The 20774-nt window shown below is 39.3% G+C and overlaps 1 protein-coding gene across 1 annotated transcript in view; it reads right to left on the bottom strand.

Moving 5' to 3' along the window:
* LOC139736903 (G1/S-specific cyclin-D2-like) overlaps positions 1–18223 on the bottom strand; it is a 28019-nt gene extending 9796 nt beyond the window's left edge. Inside the window, exons 1-4 of the mRNA XM_071647576.1 lie at positions 17697–18223; positions 15267–15482; positions 8315–8474; positions 3740–3867 (exon numbers count right to left, since the gene is read on the bottom strand). Coding sequence (XP_071503677.1) covers positions 3740–3867; positions 8315–8474; positions 15267–15482; positions 17697–17918 — 726 coding nt within the window. The 5' untranslated portion in view covers positions 17919–18223. The remainder of the gene's footprint in view (positions 1–3739; positions 3868–8314; positions 8475–15266; positions 15483–17696) is intronic.
* Positions 18224–20774: the final 2551 nt, after the last annotated feature.

Raw genomic sequence — 20774 nt, 5'->3', positions numbered from 1 at the left:
TCACGCAACAAGAGTTTCACACAAAAGAGCCGTTCCCCTTTTTCCTGGTTTAGATTCTGTTCGCACAAGCGCAGACCCAGACTGCAGGAGGGTATTTAAATTCTTCTCATAAACTCATTTATCTTTCCCCTTTTTCCTCACCTGAAAAAAGCCACACAACCTTTATATCTTTCAGAGTGCATGTGAAAAGCCTTCCTTAGACTGAATACGCGGTACAAGTTTTGTCACATATCAAGAGTATACGTAGCAATTATGCCACATATATTGACTTAACTATGTAAGACACCATACACAACTTGGGCCCAAGAACTGATGGTGGATGTGAGACAGACCTACGAAAAGGATGTCCTGCTATAAAAGCTGCCATTTAGGCCTACATTGCACATCCTGGCCAGGGCATATAAGAGATAACCCTCTTGGAATCTTCTCGAGGTTGTCACCTAAAAGAAGTTCTTCACAGTCTCACACCAATTTGTATGCACGTTGCCTACGGGGGTTTTTTCGAGAGCCTATTGCGCCAGATCAAAATGCTTTGGGTACTGCCAGGGAAGACTTTCTGTGTGGTCATCCATTCCTTCTGGTCTCTCCTCAATCTCTACGAGTGTGCCCGCGGGTAAGGATGGGAAGTGGTGGAGCAGAATATTCTTTCTCTATAGTACAATGGAATGCTAAAATTGGAAAAAAAAAAAAACATAACAGCAACACAATCTGCAGAATTTCAGAGCTTCAAGAGTTGACACCCTGGAACTTTCCCCTGAGTCGCACTACTAGCTCCCATTAGGAGACAGATAGGTCCGTTTCCAGGATTCGTCACCTTCTCCACCTATGTGACAATGATGTTACTGAACACTAAAAATATCTGTGACTTTTGCCGAAGACATAAGCAGTTTAGCTACCAATGCTGATTCTTGGGACTTAAGTTACATCCATTTTTAATGCAGGGGAAGTTGAAGCATACTTTCTGTAGGAAGTGGTACTCAGTCAATATGGATTTCTAAATAAACAAAGATGGGATTCCACACCATCAGGGGTCTACAATTCTGACCTCTTGCTTCAGCTCCTCAGAGAGCCACAAATGATGCTTTGTTTGTGCTGCTCGTTTGATTTTAGTAATCTTTTCTCATTTCTTGCAGCATTTGAGGACATGAAGGCCACCATCCTCTGTAAACAATGACAAACACAGACGAGAAATCGGATGTGACATGAAGTGGCCAGCCACATCCTTACAGCTTTATTGGATCTAAACTTTTCATTTCTGTGAGGGGGGAAAGAGAGAGAGAGGAAGGGAGAGGTTAGGCAGCGGTTAAAGAGCACTGGGTGAGAAATGTGAAAGAAAGAAAAAAGAAGAAGAAGAAAAAAAAAAAAGCAGCTTCTTCAGGGAAGTGGGCATGCTTTGAGTTTCACACCATCATTAATGAACTCTCCCTGAATTCGGGATTTCCCCCTACTTGAAGAACTCCTTTCTACTCCATGACCAGTGACTCTCGGTACCGCCGGTCCGGTTCTGAAAGCTGAGGAGTGGTTTGATTCTCTCTGGAGAGCCATTGTTTCAGTTATACTTGTGAAGACTTCTCCACTGGTGCGGACAATAATTCTCTTTCTGACACATGTGAATCGGAAACCGGACCTGGGAATTGATGCATCCTAAACACATATTCTATTTTCATAAAGGTTTGTATATCAACTGGAAGAGCTTTGATTCTTCGGTGAAAAATGTGGGGGAAAAAAAAAAACCTATTATCAATATCACTACACTGTACATGTCGCGTGATAGCTAAACATTCACACTATATCAACTCATTGGTATTTGAATTGTTTGTATCAGCTGGATATAAGTTTGGGCTACCTACATGTCAACACCCCATTACAATTAACAATGTCAATTCATTAATGCTGCTCTGATGGCAGAGGTTGTTGCAACTTAACAGCTCACATGCACACAGGTATCAATCGAAGGAAATAAGCACATTATATGGATATAACTAACTACTAACTACATAAATATTAGTAAGATTACAAAATAATCCTAAACCAACAATGAATAAATATATAAATAAATAAATAAACAAACAAATAAACAAATAAATAAATACACAGAACACATGTGTGCTAGGAACACTGCAATATTGACAAATGTGTGCCTATCACATCACTTTTTCGTCCTGTAGCATATATCCCAGACAAAGTATGTTTCCCTTTACATTTCACACGCAGCCCAATTCATGCTACACAAAGAGCGACCAACTGTGAAGAACTATTGCAAACACGGGCATTTAAAGGCTCCTGTTTAGAAGACAAACACGGAAAGGAAGTGTAGAACAAGAGCTAATAACAAGAGCAAGTGCTTGCACCCACAGTACCGGGCGGGTCCATATCCAGTTTCTTTAATTCCCTGGTTTGCGACTCAATTAAAAATGACTGGGTAGGTGGCGTGAAGACCATGCTTCACTGCCAGGTAGCTGGTTTTATTTGGAGATAAAATCCTTTTTAAGTGATCCACCTCTTTTTTATTGTTATCAGGGTACAAGCTGACCTACCATAATCTACAAAGAAAAAAAAAAAAGAAAGAAAGGCATGCTCTGTAAATTGGGGTCTTATTTACACTAAGGTTTACAGATTACCACAAGAGGTCTTCAGTAGTCATTTTTTTGTTGTTTCCACTTTGATTTGTTCTTTCCCTGCTGCATGTTCACTTGTGATGAGAAATCAAGAATCATTCGCTAGCAACCAACACATGGCATGTGACATTCCAATAGGTCTGGCTAGTGGGGCCATGTTTGCGAAGTATCTCAACTAGTTTAATCTTCTGTCGCATAAATTTCCAAACGCTGCACACAAGAGTCAGAATCATTGAATATCAGTTTCTAATTTTCAAAGGGACTCTTAGCTGGGTATTCCTTTTTTAATTGTCCTTCGTCATGTTTTATATCTCACATGTTCAAGATTTCTAGAGACTTTATAAGAGTTGATAAAAGTCCTGTTTAAATGGTCTTCTCTCTAATTGGCCCTGTGCCATCCTCCTCCTCCACACCCCCCAAGAAAAAAGAACCAAAAAAGAAAGAAAGAAAGAAAGAAAAAAAGAACTAGGTTCCCTTTGCCTTTGTTTACTAACTTGGCATCATTCAGGCCTCATTTGATAAAGGCTCGTTGCTAGGGGTTTACGTCCCCCTAGACAGAGCATGTTTGACTGAACACAATGTCAGTTTGTTCTGGACACACACTTCCTTTTTCACTCGGACTCCAAGATGTCGCAAATTCTATCACTCTGCCTTCCCCTGTTACATCACGTCAAATGGAGATAAATATATGAATAAAGGGGACAAATACCTTCAGTAACAACCCATTGTTTATAAGAGTGTTTACCTGAACCTGCTTGGAAAAGAATTACATGGCAGAAGATAAGACTTCTGGAATATTGTCGAATAATGAAATCATCTCTTGACCCTTTAAGCTGTTTGCTTATCATTCCATCAATTTCCTACAGATAATTTCTTTCTTTCATCGGGGGTGAACACAGACATTTCATTCAAAATAGAAAATGAATGCTGGCACTGACAATGGAATGGTCATAATACATTTTTTAATGCTCATAACTTTGCTCCTTGTCATACAGGCCTACACATCTACTGACCTCCCATTGAACCACAGCATTCAGAAATAACTTTTTTCTTCATTTTTTTTTTTTCTCGTGGGACACATTCCACAGAAGACATAAGATAACTAACAGATTGGTACTTACAGTTTCAGTCTTTGTTATCCTATGCAGTCTGTCCATGACTTTTGGGATGAGCATCCGTAAACCATTGGCAGCGGCTGCCACACTGCTAGCCGCAATCAGTGATGGGGGTTGCATTGCAAAGCTATAGTCTGTACAGGAGAGACACGCAAAAGACACATTTTCAGAAACTGCAGGTACAACGGAATCAAGACATTAACTAATGGAACATATGGCAAAAATATTTGTGTGCTTTTATTTTTGAGGTAGTTTCTGGTTGCGCGAATTGTGTGAAAATGTCAACACTGTACAAATTTCCACTTTTACAGTATGATATATGATTACACAGCAAATATCATCCACATCATTGTCCACTTAGTTTCAAACATCAGCTAAGAATTGTTAAAACTTGGAACTGGATAGTGAATCAGAAGGAAGTGATACAATGCTCATTTCTTTCTGTCAAACAAAAAAGTAATCCCCCCCCCCCAAAAAAAAAAAAAAACCCAACCCAACTCAAAACCATCCACCCAACCTAGCTAAGATGTGCTTATGGAAGCCTAATGAGGCATATATGAATTCATTTCCTCTCTTTTAACCAGTACATGGGATATAAATAAATCCAACAACTGGCATTCCTTGGCATAGGCTTTGCTCTTGTCATTAGAGTTAATTCTAACATGCTAACATCATCAAGGAAGAGGTATGTTTTTTGGCAGTATTTTTCTGACATAAACTGTGCTCTTTCATTGACAAGCATAAATGTTGCCTGAACATCTGCAGACATCTGCAGTATTTAATTCAGCAGGGAGGTGGGAAAGTAAGCCTTGTGTATGGCAATGGAAGAGGAAATTACTGATGACAGGGCATTTTCATGCCTTTACCAGGCAGTCTGTGAAAATTGTGTGTGAAAGATCACAATTCAAAATGAAAGTCCACATTCCTATGCTGAGCCCCGAAAACCAATATAAGAGGCAGAGAAGAGAAAAAGGCTCACTCAAACACACACACATACACAAAGAAAGAAATATTTGACTTCAACATTAGGTGTACCACCATCCAGCGTGGGAAAATCAAAACGAAAGCTTTTTTTTCCTTTCTTTTTTTCAGTGTCTTTTCAACGAAAAAAAAAAATGCAATTGATGTACAGATAGACAAAAGAAAGAAAATAGCTACATACAAAGACTATGCATGTGCTGGAAATGCACCACTTGCTCGTTTTCTTCTTTCCTCAATCAAATCATTCAAGCAAAAAGGCTGTAGTTTTGAAAAAGAAAAAGGGAAAAAAATCATTCTGTTTTGGAGTTTTTTCCACAGTTGAATATTTTCTCGCATTCTAGAATTGTAGTACATTTCATGATTATTGGCATCTAAAAATACAAAAAGCCCTGAAATGAGTATTTGATATCAAGGTTGATTCTGGTCAACATTGGAACACTAAAACATCCAGCAACATCGAGCACACAGCACACTTACACTGATCCCTCTTTTCTTCCTGTAAGAATGGCTGACAAGCCAACTTGAATAGGCGAGGAATGTGACATGGCATCTCCAGAAAGAGCGAAGGGGGGGGGGGGGGGGGGATAAACCCATTGACCACTTCTTTGGGGCACAAGAGGCCCTAAGGAGAAAGGGCTAGAGAGCCCATAGCCAGTAACAAGAAAAGGTGAGAGGGCTTGTCTACTTGCTCTATTATCTCCTCTTCATTGGGATCGCCCTTTCATTAGAGTACCAAAACAAATTGGATATGAAGGGCAGGATGGATGGGCCAAAAGGTAATAAAACAGAACAAAGCATCAGAGAGATGGCCAGAGGGAAAACAGTACAGATTGCATACAAAATGAAGAAGACAAAAGTTCTTTTTCTATTTTTATCTTATATTTAGGGGGGGGGGGGGGTGGGGGAGGGGAGGGGGAGCAGTTGGGGCATCATTATTTGCCACTCCTGCTGTAATATTTTGAGTACTGCTACCATCGGGATCAAGCAAAGTGCAGTCTGATTGGATGTGATATTCTAGATGTAAACATTATCTAGTTCTGTAGGCAAATCATCCACAGGAAAAAGGCTGACAACAAATGAGACAACTGTTCATATCTAAAAAAAAAGAAAGGAAAAAAAAGAAAAAAAAATCCATGCTGACTCATTCCACATACAAACATGGCAACTGTTTTTTCATTGATAGCCTTTCAGAAAAGCAGTTTAAAAGGAAATAGAATTTGTTAAGAGATGCATTATGATAAGATTTCTCGATGTCCATTTCTGTAACACAAACTTGGTTAATGACCATATAATATATAACCTTCCAACATTTAAAAAAAAAATGTCTCTCACATTCCCTTGTACAGTAAGAAGATGCTCATATCTCAACCGTAAGATAATTAAAATCAATTCTGTCGTTGACTCTGAGGAGCATAACTGCTTCGCTACACAGACTGGAATTCTACCTTGGCTTCCTCTTCCTGGGATTTTTACTTTACGCATTGATAACTTCTTTCCGTTGTGCGTGTCGGTGTGCGTGCGTGGGCGGACTTGCATGAATCATTTGTGCTGGTACTTTTAAAAGCCTTTTTAAAAAATGAAAGAAAAGAGCAACACTGATATGTTCAAGAGACAATATGATACAAGACAAGTCATGGTGTCCTTTAAAAAAAAGTTTGTGTCATTCCATGGTAGTTTGGAGTGAGGACATGGATGGTTCATGATGAACATTTCTTTGTCTTTGTTCTATTACCAAATTTGCAAATTCACAGGCTTTTATCATTTTGTTTTTGTTGAAAAGTTGAGCCCAAAATGGACTCCCCCCCCCCCCCCCCCCAAAAAAAAAAAAGCACACACACACACACACAAAACAAAAACAGACAATGTCATCATTTCTTAGCCAAGAGCTCAGTGGATCCAGCTAGAGTTTGGCGGCACTCCAATGGAGAGCTCTCGTGGAGGAAAGAGGGGAGAGCAGAGGACGAGCAGCCGGAAACTCCTGCCTCGCAGCACAGTTTGACTGCAGGAGGGAAGCCAGGTTCAGGACTTCCGCACACACTTCTAAAGGACCACCCGCCGCCTAGCAGTTACCCGGCCCATGTCATGAGATCCCAGGCTGGACCTCACGCTCAGTGGGCTCGCGTCAGAATGACGGTATCAGCTGAAGGCCTAACCTGGGTCTCATTTCCCCGAAAACCTACTGGACACACATGATGTTCAATTTGCTTACAAATTTGATGATACCTCTACTGCCCTCATACCAAATATGACTTGAAGTACTCTCACTGTAACAGTTTAATAATGCCTCAGGCACTCTACAGGGATGGAGGTATAATAACGCAAGTGGCACATTCCCCCTTGGTATTTCACCCACTTGCTCTCTTCTCACCTATAACTACCCTCAGTTGTCCATACTGTAGTATAAAAACTTCCAAGGCAAAAATTCCAGAGGCGGGCATTGTCCCTAGATCGACGCCTGGGCAATTACTTTCCCAGCATGCTCTGGAGTTCTCTGCGCCGACGATTAAAGGTTGTCAAGCTGTTCTCTTGTTCTATGATACTCCTCCCACTTTTTCCTCTCCGCATAATTGGGCTTCAAAACTAGATGCTGTCAAATAAATTTTATAACTGTCTTGAGTATTCTGACATACAAGTGTGCACACACACACACAATAATAATAATAATAATAATAATTAAAAAAAAACTTTTCTTGCCTTGGGAAAGTTGAGGAGGGGGTGAGGGAGACACATACATAAGAAGTGAGGAATTATTCTGTAAAGAGATGAACAAGTGGCTTCCCTATAAGCAGACATGGTTCCCACCATAAGCAGACACCAATTTAGGAGCTCAACAAGGAAGCTTTCAACATAGCGAGTGGTCGCCCCTGAAAATCTCCAAGTTCACAGGAAGTTGAGGGGATGATATTTCAATCAAATTGTCAGATTTGCTTAGCAAAGGGAGAGGGAGGTCGGCCAGCGGTGACCCCACAGCGCTTGTCTCCCTGAAAGAATGGACTGACCGTGGCTCTGCCCCAACACACTAGGACATGGCTTGCCAGTAGAGGGAGCTGTTCACTCTGTCATAAGCTTGCTACTGAAGCTGCTGCCACATGGTATTTGAGCAGTCTTGCCTACAAGGTCTTTCAAGAGCAGGTATTTGGAGAGAGATGAAAGTACACCTTTGTTAAGCTAGAGACAACTCACTAGAGTCATAGCGAAGAGTTTTAGTGATATCTTAGCAATCATTTTAACATAAGTCTCTATGATTTCTGCGTGAAACAAGTACTAGTACTGTATGTAATAGCAGAGGACCCTGAGTAATTCTAGTCATCTAGCCTTCCCATTCTTAAAAGACTCGTTTGAAATAATAACTGTACATGAAAAAATATTCAGCACTGTTTTAAAATACGAATACACTTGTCCACAACATCAAAATGTGATTCAAACTGGACATATGTTCAGGCAGGGGTTCAAATACAGGCAACTCCTGTTATAACAAAGCTATTGGGACCAGCAGTTTTATTTCGTTAAATATCAAAATTCTAGCCGTTACAACCCTGTTCGTTATAACTGGAGTGCACTGTACATGTACTCGCCAAATAAAAGAGAAGAAGGTCTCACCTGTCGCGCACAGCACGATAAATGTTTGTGCATGTTTCCTGAGCAGCTGGGCCTGCTCCTTGTCGACTGGAAGTCGGTGGAGAATGTGCTCAAGAAATGCATTTGGTGTGATTGCCATCAGATCCCATTTTAACTTTGTTAGTACTAGCTGCTCAAAACTCTGCAGAGGAAGAGAAGAAGTGGCAGAAAGAGAGAGACAGAAAAGAAAACAGATTAATACGCTGTTTCAGGACGGAGGCCGATGGCAACTGATTTTCCATCAACTTATTCATATTTCTTGGGCCATAATATCGACCATTGAACTGAATTGATTTGTTCAGCATTACAAAGAAGACATCCAACAATGACAATAAATACAATCATAACAAAGGATACAGTACTAATGCCTATCATTAAAAAAAAAAAAAAACAATCATGGTATGAGATAAGCTGAAGGGAAACAGCTAATGAGGAAAACAGTTTCCTTCAAATCATGCCAATCCAGGTAAGCACTGACAAAAATGTGATAATAATAATACTACTAATAATAATGATAATAATAATGATAATAATAATAATTCATAGTTTTCTCTGAACAAAAAACAAAGAAGAATTTAAACAAATGTAGAGAAAAGAGAACAGAAATAAAAAGGTATAGAACAATGATACAAAAGCATGACATTGAAAAAAAAAATATGAATGACCATGAGTTAACCATAACCCTTTGGGGTGTAACTCTCTTGCGCAAGTGTTCAAGGAATAAATGTATACTTTTTGTGGACATTTGACATGATATGTACCACTGATCGACCTCCTAATACATATGAAAAGCCTGCTACCACTCACATCTTTCTGAATTGAAGGCTGCACTCATTGCTCAAGGTTTGCATGTCTACCTCATGGCGACTTTGAGCGAAATGTGAAATTCACTGCCACGCAGGCACAACAGCCCTGCATAAAACTACTTGCATGTATTGTTCTCAAAACTTGTAAATATAACACGGTATATATGTGTATGCAATATATAATATATATATGTAAATACTTTTTTTTTTTCAATGGACATGCTGGGGGAAAGAAGAGTACAAACAGATACTGGTACTTTGGTGTCCAGTGCTTCAGATACAATGACAAGGCGAAGAGGGATTGCCAACCACAGGCAATGGGTATCAAGATGTGTTCTCTACAAAGGGAACACGGCAGTGTGTTTAAAGGACAGCAAAGTTCACGAGCCTACCAACAACGCACACACACTGTGGCGTCTAATCATGTAGGATCAGCGTTCAGACTGATCACACTGTACAAACAAAGAGCCTTCTTTATCACAGTTCACATCATTACTCCAGCACCCCACAGAAATAATTAATATGATTATGTAAAAATAAAGAAACAAAATTGCAATACCACTGATACATCTTATACATGTACACACTTGAAAGTGTATGATGACAAAGGATAAAGAAACAATGAGATTAAAAATGCCCACTTTATAAACCATGACACCTCTATTTCTTTGAATTGAGGGAATTCTTGTGACAAATTTCTAGTTTAAAATTGGACATGCTTTTGAATAAGGTAAGCTTTCCCCGAGGACCTAGGAAAATCTCCACCAGTTCTCTGCTATTTGTGTCTGGCAGGAAACTTACACAAAGTGTATATTTAGTATTTCCTCCATTGATTCCTTACAGCACAAAAGTCCACACATGGAAAGATATTTTGACCATATGATTCATGGATAGTTTCATGACGAAGAATGAAATTGATCTTGACATACTTTGGTCATTAAAGGGATGGTACAGTTTTTGTTCAGACGGGCATTTAGAATCTAACTTTTTGTGAGACACGCTCACCAATTAGAAACCACATATGAAACATCAAAGAGCATACAATTCTAAGAGGAATCCAAGGTTTATTTAATGAAAATTGGTTTTGAAATGGCTGACATGTAAAAAAAGTAAAACATAGTGGTCCTAATAAAAGGCAAGTCCCACCTTTTATTAGCTCTACATTTTTTGGATATCTCAGCCATTTCAAAACCGATTTTCGTCAATATTGAATTCTTCTTAGAATTGTACGCTTTTTCATATTTCATAAAAGATTTCTTATTATGTCATGAAAAATTGGAAACCTAAAGCCCCACCTCAACCATAACTGTACCATTCCTTTAAATAGGGCAATGGAGCAAAATTCTTACTACACATCCTTCCATCATACTCTTTAAATGTGTCTGAGCATTTCTGGGAAGCCGGCTCTCTCGTCTCTGCTCAAATAAAAAATCTTGGCGTGGAATTGGAGACCGATGACTGAGATAGAATGGTTGAGGGTTGGAGTTAAATGTCCTACGGTGAACTAAGACAAAGATCCTCCATGCTGCAGCCACGTGTTAATGACTTCCCCGACTCGAGACACATTTTGTTTCACAATCCTTCAAGAGATGTCTGTGTCATATAGCGGAGCGTTACACTGTAGATGCTATTTAATATTTCCATTTTCTTCTAATGCTGACTTTGCCAAGAGGAATAATGTTGGCACGAGGCGGCACACAAAAGTAGGAAATCTCCGGCAATTGAAACAGCAACCTGAATAAGAAGTGCACCGCCACATCCGGCATCCTGTTTCTAATGCCATCAATCACGCTTGTGATACAACGTGGCATCATCGCAATCTTTGTATTTCGTGGCAGTGCTTGCCAATTTCAGCAAAGTGCCTGACTTTAGCTGTTGGCTCATGAGGCAAAAAGAGAACAAAATACATTTGAGAACAGACCAGGATAATTATGTGACACTACAAAAATAAGATTAACCAGGATACAGTTTTGTGAAGTTATTTTTATCTTAAGAAAATCAGGTGGTGTGGGATCACTGGGAAGTTTAGGATACATTGTATATTTTCCCCTTCAGGTTATTTCACAAGTCAATATTGGCTTCAAGAGCAAGTTGTATACAAGACTGTAAATCCTTGCTTTGGTTGTATGTGCACGTGTGTATGCTACAAGTTGGTAGATTTAGTTATCTCTTCACATACAGCATTCTGCTCTTGCTGATTTAGTTTGTATTCTTATAGACCAAAGTGTCCAATAAATTAGATAAATGATTGTCCACTTTACTAAAAAGAAATCTAGGCATTTTTATTTTCATTATAATCAATGCTGTGTAGGCCAACCTCTCATCATCAAGAAACACCAGTACAACGAAGTTTTGCAACAAAAATTTGGTGCACTTGATGTTTGCAACCTTTCTTTCCATGTCGGGTTATTCTCATGCTCTTCTTTTGCCTGCTCTCCTTTAATATGAGCCTAATAAGAAGAGACTGGACAGTTTCCTTGCTAAGCCTTGTCTATTCAATAGAAGCAAGTTATATAAGTAGCATGAAAGGCAGCTGACAATAGCCCTCCTTGCATGAGTCAACTGTCTTTGTACCTTGCCTTTCAACTTTGCCATGGGGGGGGGGGGGGGGGAGGGGGGAGGGGAGTGGGGACAGCACATTTGACCAGTAAGCAATGCCAGGTGTTGTGGTCACCAGACAGTTTAACTCTAGCTGAATGAATGTTGAGGCCTTGAAGTTTATTTCTCCAGTAGTAATTAAGGATTGCTAAGCCATCATAATCTCTTGTTTGGTGCATCAATGGGTCTCTCTATGGGTAGAGATACAATGAGGAAGAGGAGGACGCTACGTTAAGTGCTTTTCGGGGAGACTCCAGAGGTAAAATACAGGCTACATTGAAGTAGAAAACCACACATCGATCAAACATGTCAGCGAGGGTTCTTGGAAAACCCACAACACATCATTTTCTGGCTATTAAGTTGTCAAATATTACATTTACCAGCAAATCCTTTAGTAAATCAATACAAAACTGGGCATTGCTTTGCTGGCCATTGATAAGCTTACATACCAGTAAATATTTATCAAAATCAAAATAAAATCAAAATATTTATCCTAATAAAAAGAATATATTGGTTAAGTATCTCCAGTGATATGCAACACTCTTTGCTGAGACTGAAAAAAACAACAACACACAAACAAACCCAAACCTCCTGTTATGAATAATTTAAGAGCTTTGCACAATGTTGGCAAAATATTCACAGAGCAGGTATGAAAACTGGTGAAACAAGTCTTCAAAAACTTTTAACTTGTTTGGGGCTTTATGCAGAAACTTTTACCACAATACAAGTTTTTGCAGTAATTGTTACCACAATACAAGATTTCTATTTTTATTCATTTATTTTTATCATTATAATTATTCTTATTTATTCATTTATGTTTATTATTATAATTATTTTTATTATTATAACTATTTTTATTTATTCATTTATTTTTATTCATTATTTTCATTAATCAATTAATTAATTTATTCATTTCATTTATTTATTTATTTATTCTATTCTATTTTATTTTATTTTTATTTATTTTATTCTATTTTTTTTTTTTTGGGGGGGGGGGGAATGTTCTCTAAATCTATGATGAAATGGGAAACACAGGTAGGGTTCATATCACTCACACTTCACACACACATACGAACCGGAAACAAAACAATCTCAAAGAAATAACAGTATCATTGACACCTACAAGTTGCAGCAATTTAAAGCAACCACAAGCACACAGAGTAATCATTGATCTACCATTCCTGCATTCTAGTCACTGGACACCAATGATCAGCATTTATCCAAGACACAAAGATAAACAATTCTCATGAGTAAGATGCAGTCATATGCTCTTTTCAAAAGCCATTTCCTTTCTTTCGTCAGCCAGGCAAACTTTAGAAAGAGCTTTAGTTCTGCTATTCAAACCAACCTGTAAGGAGGAACTCCTTTCTCCTTGATGTATCAGTCCACACTTGAAAATGATTAGTATGGAAATTCCGGAGAGCAGCACTTTTGTATAAGATGAATAATCCAGGTACAAATCACAGCTCTCTTGAGCAATTGTGTAGAATTAATTCTAGACCCGAGTAGCTTCTTAATGAATTTGCGAGTTATCCTGAATTATTCTTACTAGTTAACAAAAAGAACCCCTGCTTAATGTTTTATTTGTATGGGGATAAAAACAATGATCTGAATATTGAAAAGGACAGCAACTTAGGAAAAAGACAACTAGCATAGGAAAAATGAATTACATTCAACTATATGTAACATAATCTAGTGACCATTGTAACCCAAATTGCTCAATCAGGAACTTTTAGTATCTAAACCAAAACTTAGCCACTGCCAAATTAAACCTACATCTGTAAATCATTTCTTTGCTAGTTGCTGTATATCTTACCAGTGGCAGTGATTCAAGAAAGTAAAGTTCACATTTATCACCCTGAATAACTGCAATGTACTGCTACAGAAACCCGACCCAAAAATGATTTTATAAAAAAAATCTTAAGAATTCAACAATACAGTGTGTACAATCATCCCTGTAGTCGGAGCACTAAGATCTGACAATCTAACATGCCTCCCGTATTAACATGTACGTAGGATGGAGTTTATACCAAAGCAAATCCCTAGTCATCAAACATTACTCAAGGAAAAAAAAAACGGAAGTCGCGCACCAAATGATACATTTCTAATCTTGCTAGGTACCTCTATCCGTGCGTGACCTTGTTTTGATTGTGTATGAACGGGAGCAGTTGAACTTTCTAATGAGTGAACCTAAAAAGTAATACATTTCGGAAATAACGCAACAGCTACCGTCAACAACGAATTTGCATTTGGCGGCCCCTGGGCAAACTGAACGGCGCAGCCAATAGAAGAGCTCGTAATTGCGCATGCCTTCACATCCGTCACAACAAAGCGCCCGACTACACACACAATCATGCCCGTATGAATACCACTGCATGCATGCCCACCATGTACCGAGCAAGGGTGACACACCACACTGTACACACTACTACTCCAACACACACCCGCCGCCTGCATTGCTTTGCTGCATGCAGAACCCATTAACGCACGCCTCCGCAATCAGACGCTTCACCGGTTCTTTTCCGTGTCGTACCTACACGCGGGAGATTAGGCGAACTGCTGCATGCCGCTCCGGCAGGCTGCAGTTCACCTACCCACTTGCCGTGCTCTAGCTGGCCGTGGGCACTGCCGCTGTAATCACACGATACAGTCATCAGTGTGTGTACTCGGGTACTCTCACCTGGGAACACGGCAACACGCTACTCACACAAATCGCGCGCTGTCACCATCCAACCACACACCACGGACAGCTCAAGAGCTCACAGACAGACACACGCAAAGTTTTGTATTCACTGTTCTCGCTCAACGAAATACGAACTCACATTGGCGCACGTTTGCACACGAACTCGACTCTGAAGTGTTCCTATAAATTTTCGACGACAACGTGTTCAAATAGAGTCGGAGCCGGAAACTCGCCTCCATTAAACATAATAAGTTTACCAACACAGGCATTGTTCTACAAGTGAACCCGACATTAATTCTGCAGTACAAAGATAAAGCAATCCATAGACATTTAAATATGAACATAATAACCACAAGCGAAAAAAAGTAAAATAAAAGTACAACTTGTACTACAAATATAAATAAAGAGAGAAAGAAAGAGATCGATAACAATAGGTACTCACGCGCTTGATGAAGAGACTCGAAAATCCAGTAGCGAATTAAAGAAATAAATAATAAGAAAAAAAAAAAACAAAGAAAAAACCTAATTCCTCTCGTCGTTCAACTCAAATGAGAGGGAAATCTTGTAAAAAAACTGAACCAATCAATGGCATGAATGCTTCACACACAAGCTTCCCGCTCTTCTTGCAGATCCACCCTTTCTGAATACTTCCCGCTTCTGCCGGACAATCCCTCTGCACTGAAATGCGCGGAGAAAGGGAAAAAATGCATTTCACGCCTCAAAATCGACCAAAGCATACAACTAGATCTACACATTTTTTTTTTTTTTTAATAGACCAACTATGCCCTCACACCGGAACAATCCAAACTATTCTTTATTTTTCTTTGGTCTTGGGTATTCTACTTACTAATAATTGTTCCAGTGTAATGCTATGATCTGTGTAGATGATCAGTTTTTCGGAGGTGAGGGGCACGGTTTCCAAGAGTTTTGAGGCCAGGAACATGCAAGTGGCACCAAGGAGTTGGAATTGACATCTGCGTATCCGTATCATAGAAAGGAACCTGTCCATGTAATTCACTGCGCACCAGAACACGTCCTCTTCGCGTTGCTGTTCTTCACATACCTGGATGGACATGGGAAGAGAGAAAAAAAAAGCAAAAATCACTTGAATGTCGTGGGAATTTGCTTGAAGCCCAAGTTAACAGTACATAAGCATGCGGTTTTGCATTTAAGGTTTGGTAACCAGGTAACAGTCTGAAGTAGAAATAGCAGTCTACGCGTACGCTGATGACGTTGTGGTCTCACACTCCTAACAAACCAAGCTGATTCGGTATGTGGAATGGAGGTAAAGCATGCCACATCATACACGTAAACTAATGGGTTAACCACTTCACATAAGCCATCAAGCGCGCCAACACGGCCAAGCCCAAGGCGCCGCTGTTCATTTAAGTTTTACCAAATTATAGGGTATACACCGACCGCCGTATTTGAGGGGACATCCTTGGAAATATTACATCCTCGGAAATATTTTAAGGTCGTTTAGCAGTGCCTAAAAAAAAATCATCAAATTTAGGAAACGGACACTTCCCCACGCCCACTAGCACTACATGCACAATCTTCAGCAGTTATTTTTATTTCTTCATTTTTTATTATTATTTTCTATGGTGCTATTGATTAAGGTAGTCTTCATGATCTCCTCTCCTTTGCATTCGTTGTCTCAGGTCATCTCATAGATCTGCTGTTGGGGTCTAGAATGACTCAAAAGTGCGGCCATCACCAACAGTTAAAAATTGGATATTTGGTTGTATACGCTGATCTTAACAAGAAATAGAAAATTCTAATACCACGAATGGGTACCTACGGACTAATTCTGCAAAATAAAAAAGCGACATCTTTCTACCACAGTATTCAGAAAGGGCTCTTCGACTACTAATGAGACCGGAAGTCAGTGGTATAAGCCCTACTACTGACTGAAACTGCGCTAGGCTTATAATATAACTATTATTAACAGATCTTACCCCCCAAAATTAGGAATGGTTCAAAGAACTTCTTCCTCACATTTTGACTCTTGCCAGTACACATTATCTAACGTTAGACTCTATTTCTTTTGATGAAACCACGCCAAAGCCGATGTGGAACTTCATATTAATAACATTAACAAGGTCTATTTATAATTTAATCTGGAATTTATAGAATTCTACGAGACTACGGGTTTGAAAGACCTCCGTTAGTGTTGAAGCTTTCAGCTTGCCTTGGGTAAAGGCAGGAAAAGTTATTGTGATTGACACTATAAATAGAAGATAATCATCATCTAGAATTAGAAAACTAGATAGATAGGTTCGGTTCTACTTCTAGACTGTACTTAGAAGCATTCTAACAAGTTAGGCCCGGCCTAGGCCTATAATAATGATTATGTAAATTCAAGAGCTTTTATGAAAATAAAAATAGTGACTGATTGAAACATGGGAATATCAAAAATAGTTTGCCAAGTTGAATGCAAGTATGCGAGCTAGCTATAGAAGTTGACAGAGAAGAGAATAATATTCATCATCCTAACATTTTCTTTCTTTTTTTTTAAAGAATATAACACCTAAACGTTTAGTAGACCTAGATTAATTGCCGATCAATTCATTCTTAATCTAAAAATAATACTAGATCATCTACATTTAAATCGATAAAGACCACCTTAATCATGTCCTTATGTATAGACCCTGAATTTCCCCCCACACAAATGAGATTAATATCAATAAAAAAGGAAAATCTAGGCTAAGTAAAATATACACAGCCCATGCATGCATGCAGTCTATCTTTCTACCACCCAGAAGTCACACGACATAAGCTCACACACTCGAAGAAGTGGGGATGATCACCATTGAGATACACGTACAACAGTGCGGGCGGGCGAGTTTGGCCTTCCGCGAAAAAAGTCGCATTTCAACAAGTCATTTGGGGAAATTCGAAAAAATTGTCCATAAAGAGAAATCATCACTTTTTAAAGTATGACGCCCAAGAATGATTTATAATCTAAGTTTTCATATGAACACAATTTGTTATTTCTTCCAAGAAGTGATATTAATGAGCACTTTAACAAGCCCATCCCAACACGAGTTACAGCAAGAGCACAGTTCAACGGGAAAATGCATGTAGCAACTTCGCTCAAAGTGAGTTCATGTCTGAAGGGACGGGTTTCATGTTAAATTCGGCATAAATAATTCAGAAGGTATAAAGTCACAATTTGCACATGAACAGAAAGATAAAGAGTTGATCTCGGGAATGATATGGATAGATTTTTGTAAAAGCGGATGAAAAAAGCGTAATTCAAATTGTTTTCACTCACCTCAAACATCCAGTCTACCACCAGCTTTCTCATAGACGGTCGCAGTTCCTGCTGGAAGTAGTTGGTTTGTCTTCCAAAATAGTCCGCGGAAAGAACATAGCTATCTTCGACAGCCAGTAAGTTATCTAGCACTTTGTCTTTCAGTAAAACAGTGTCCACATACGACTTAGGTGGTCTCCCAAGGCACTGATCATCTTGTTCAAAGCAGAAAAGATCTGCCATGATCAAAAAGAGCACAGTAGAGACCCTTCCACTGACACCGACAATCTCTTGTCTGGTCGCAACAAGTTGTCAAGGTGGTTGGTATAATAATCCTCAACGTTATCCACGTCTTAGCCAAGGGAAGAAGGAATAGACGATATTTGACCAGGCTCAAGGGTAGAAAAGCAACAGACCAATGCCAAACCCAAAACAAGACGACAAAACAAAAGGCGAAAATGTATTTATTATCACCAAATGTGATCCTCGTTCCTTCTCTGCGGGGTCGTCACTTGGCCTGCGCTACTCGCCTCTCACCCTGGCCGAATGATCCGTAGATACTCGGTCAACCTTTCCTCGCGGTTCCAAAACACGGCGCACAACCACCAGTACATTGCAGTACGTACGTATCGCGATAATGTACAGAGAGCATTACACGTCGGCAGGGCACCTTCATGAATAAACATTACGTACGTCGCTGCCTGATTGGTAAGTAGTTGCCAGTGAAATGCAAGCTCCGCCCCCTCCTATCTCTTTCATTATTTTCATTCATTCCTGCGATCCTCCACGCTGTAGGGAGTACGACACGAGGTCTTGTTAGAAAAAGAAGAAATAATCGACAGAATGTCAGGAAACTAAAAGACGTACGCGTAAAGAAGAAAAAGAAATGAACAAACGCAGGCACACACACACACACACACACACACACACTAATCTTGCTAAGGGACTAAACAACAAAATCCTTGATCAGTGCAGGAGAATGATATCGAGATTTTCTCATGATCATCTAGGAAACATGACTGCGATATTTGTACTAGTAAAACTACATACACATGCCCTTCTATTGACGTTAAAAAACCTCCACTTTAATATGCCTTTTCTTTATTTTGTCACCCTCCGTCTTTGATGCAAATGCATTTGACGTAGGGCATCGTGCTTGATTTTCAAGATTGCAGACTGTCATGAGTGGTGAATATGTACTATATATAATGCATGAGGTAGATAATGTGGGAAGTGGCGTGGAAAAAGGACGGTTCTGTCATCAGCCATTATGAAAATGTGCCCGAATTTCGTTACTTTTAGATTAAACACCGACTTAATTGATAAACATTGCTATCTGTTGCTGCGCCCAAATATTTACTGTGCAGGACTGCGCATCACAGAAACTCTGATCAGATGTCCCCTCTCTCACTTACCTACCCCCCCCCCCAAAAAAAAAAACACCAAATGATATAATAAAACCCCCACAAAATCCTAACATCGCTGCATATTTTATCGTAGAATTATCCGCCAAGTATAGATATCAAACTTTGTTTGATGTACGGCCTCTACAAAAAAAAAAAAAAGTGACCTTGAAAATCTGAAATAATTAGGGCGCAGGCCTACATGCATCATACAGATCTCTCTTTTTTATAATATACCTCTTCGAACATGCATTGTTGATGAAAATGTCATGGCGAAACAAAAGTCCATGCATCTGCGATATAATGGAAAAAAAATTAATGTACCGGCAGGGCCTATTGTGAACATATTTCTTTGGAACATAAATATGTTCCGAATATTATCACAAATGTGTAAATAAGAGAGACGAGAAGTACTACAATCCAGTGAACAACGCTGATACAAATACAGGACAGCTCGCCAAGTCGGTGCTGGTTCCTAGATCCTACTTCCAATGTACACGTATATTGTACTTCCCGACTTGAAGTTCACAGAAACCTTTCAGCCTGGGCGTGCCGTTCGGTCTGTGTAGAGTACTGTATCTTGTACTTATCAATGTCGCACAAGTCATTGTCTTCTGGTTGCATTCAAACACGCTGCACGGTACCAAGGAGGTACCTCATTGATGGTACGAGTACCTTGCCTTCTAGCGGTGCCTCGTACCATGATTATGGAGCTACCTTCGTTGTATTAACTCCATGCTCCTTCAATAGTCCGACGTATCAAGGACTAGTACTATACTACTCCTTGGAAGTACGTAGGCCTACCTGTACTATTATTGCCGGTGACGGCGCACAGTTTATGGGGTAGGGGAATCTCGATCGTATCCACTAATTAACGGATTTGAATTCCCCGTGTTATATTATCAATGTTATCTGTTATTTCTTAGAATCAGTTATTTCTTAGCAGGAATAAATGACCCCGGTGCTAAATGAATATGTTGCAAGAGTATTTAGCAGCGATAAAATAATTTTATGCAAGCCACGGGAGCATCGATTACTGATGGACTTCGAATTAATTCACCAAGTACATTCATAACGTCCTTCACAACGTGTCAAAGTCAATTGTTTCAAGTAGATATTCATTACAAGCTCAGTGTTTAAGACAGAATTGAAAAAAAGCGTCTTTATCATTTCGATTAGGCTCTACCATAATATATATTTTTCTTCCAAAAAGTCAGTAAACTTAATTCATATATAAATAACCATATATACACACATATATATCATTTATTGACTTTTTGAAATAAAATCTGAAAATGACTTCGCAAAAATTTATTTAAAATGACATCGACAGAGGACTTGACATGGCTCGATCCTCCATATAACCCCATCAGAAGGCATGGACAATATTGTCTTAATGTGTCAAGGAGAGGTTTTATTGGGGGAATTATCAAAAGAAAAATGGAGATTTATGAAATTCTTTTTGTAATGTCTTTCTTCGTTCCAGTGCCGTGACATCACAGTTTTATAGTCTTTCCATATAGAGGGGATGTTACAAAGTATTATCATAGTATAATAAAAGAATTGCGCAATTTTCCTTCATCTTTCAAGTGGAATGTTTCCCTATTCTTTCTAATTCTCTTGTGTGTGTTTGGAGAACTTTCCCTTAGGCTACCGGTTTTGACGTCGCCACCAGATCCTGGTGTTTGGCGTGCAT

This window comes from Diadema antillarum, unplaced genomic scaffold (genome assembly GCF_040938485.1).
Source record: "Diadema antillarum isolate AM-2024a unplaced genomic scaffold, OU_Dant_1.0 seq00000674_RagTag, whole genome shotgun sequence".
Taxonomy (NCBI): Eukaryota; Metazoa; Echinodermata; class Echinoidea; order Diadematoida; family Diadematidae; genus Diadema; species Diadema antillarum.
This window is presented reverse-complemented; position numbering and strand designations above follow the sequence as displayed.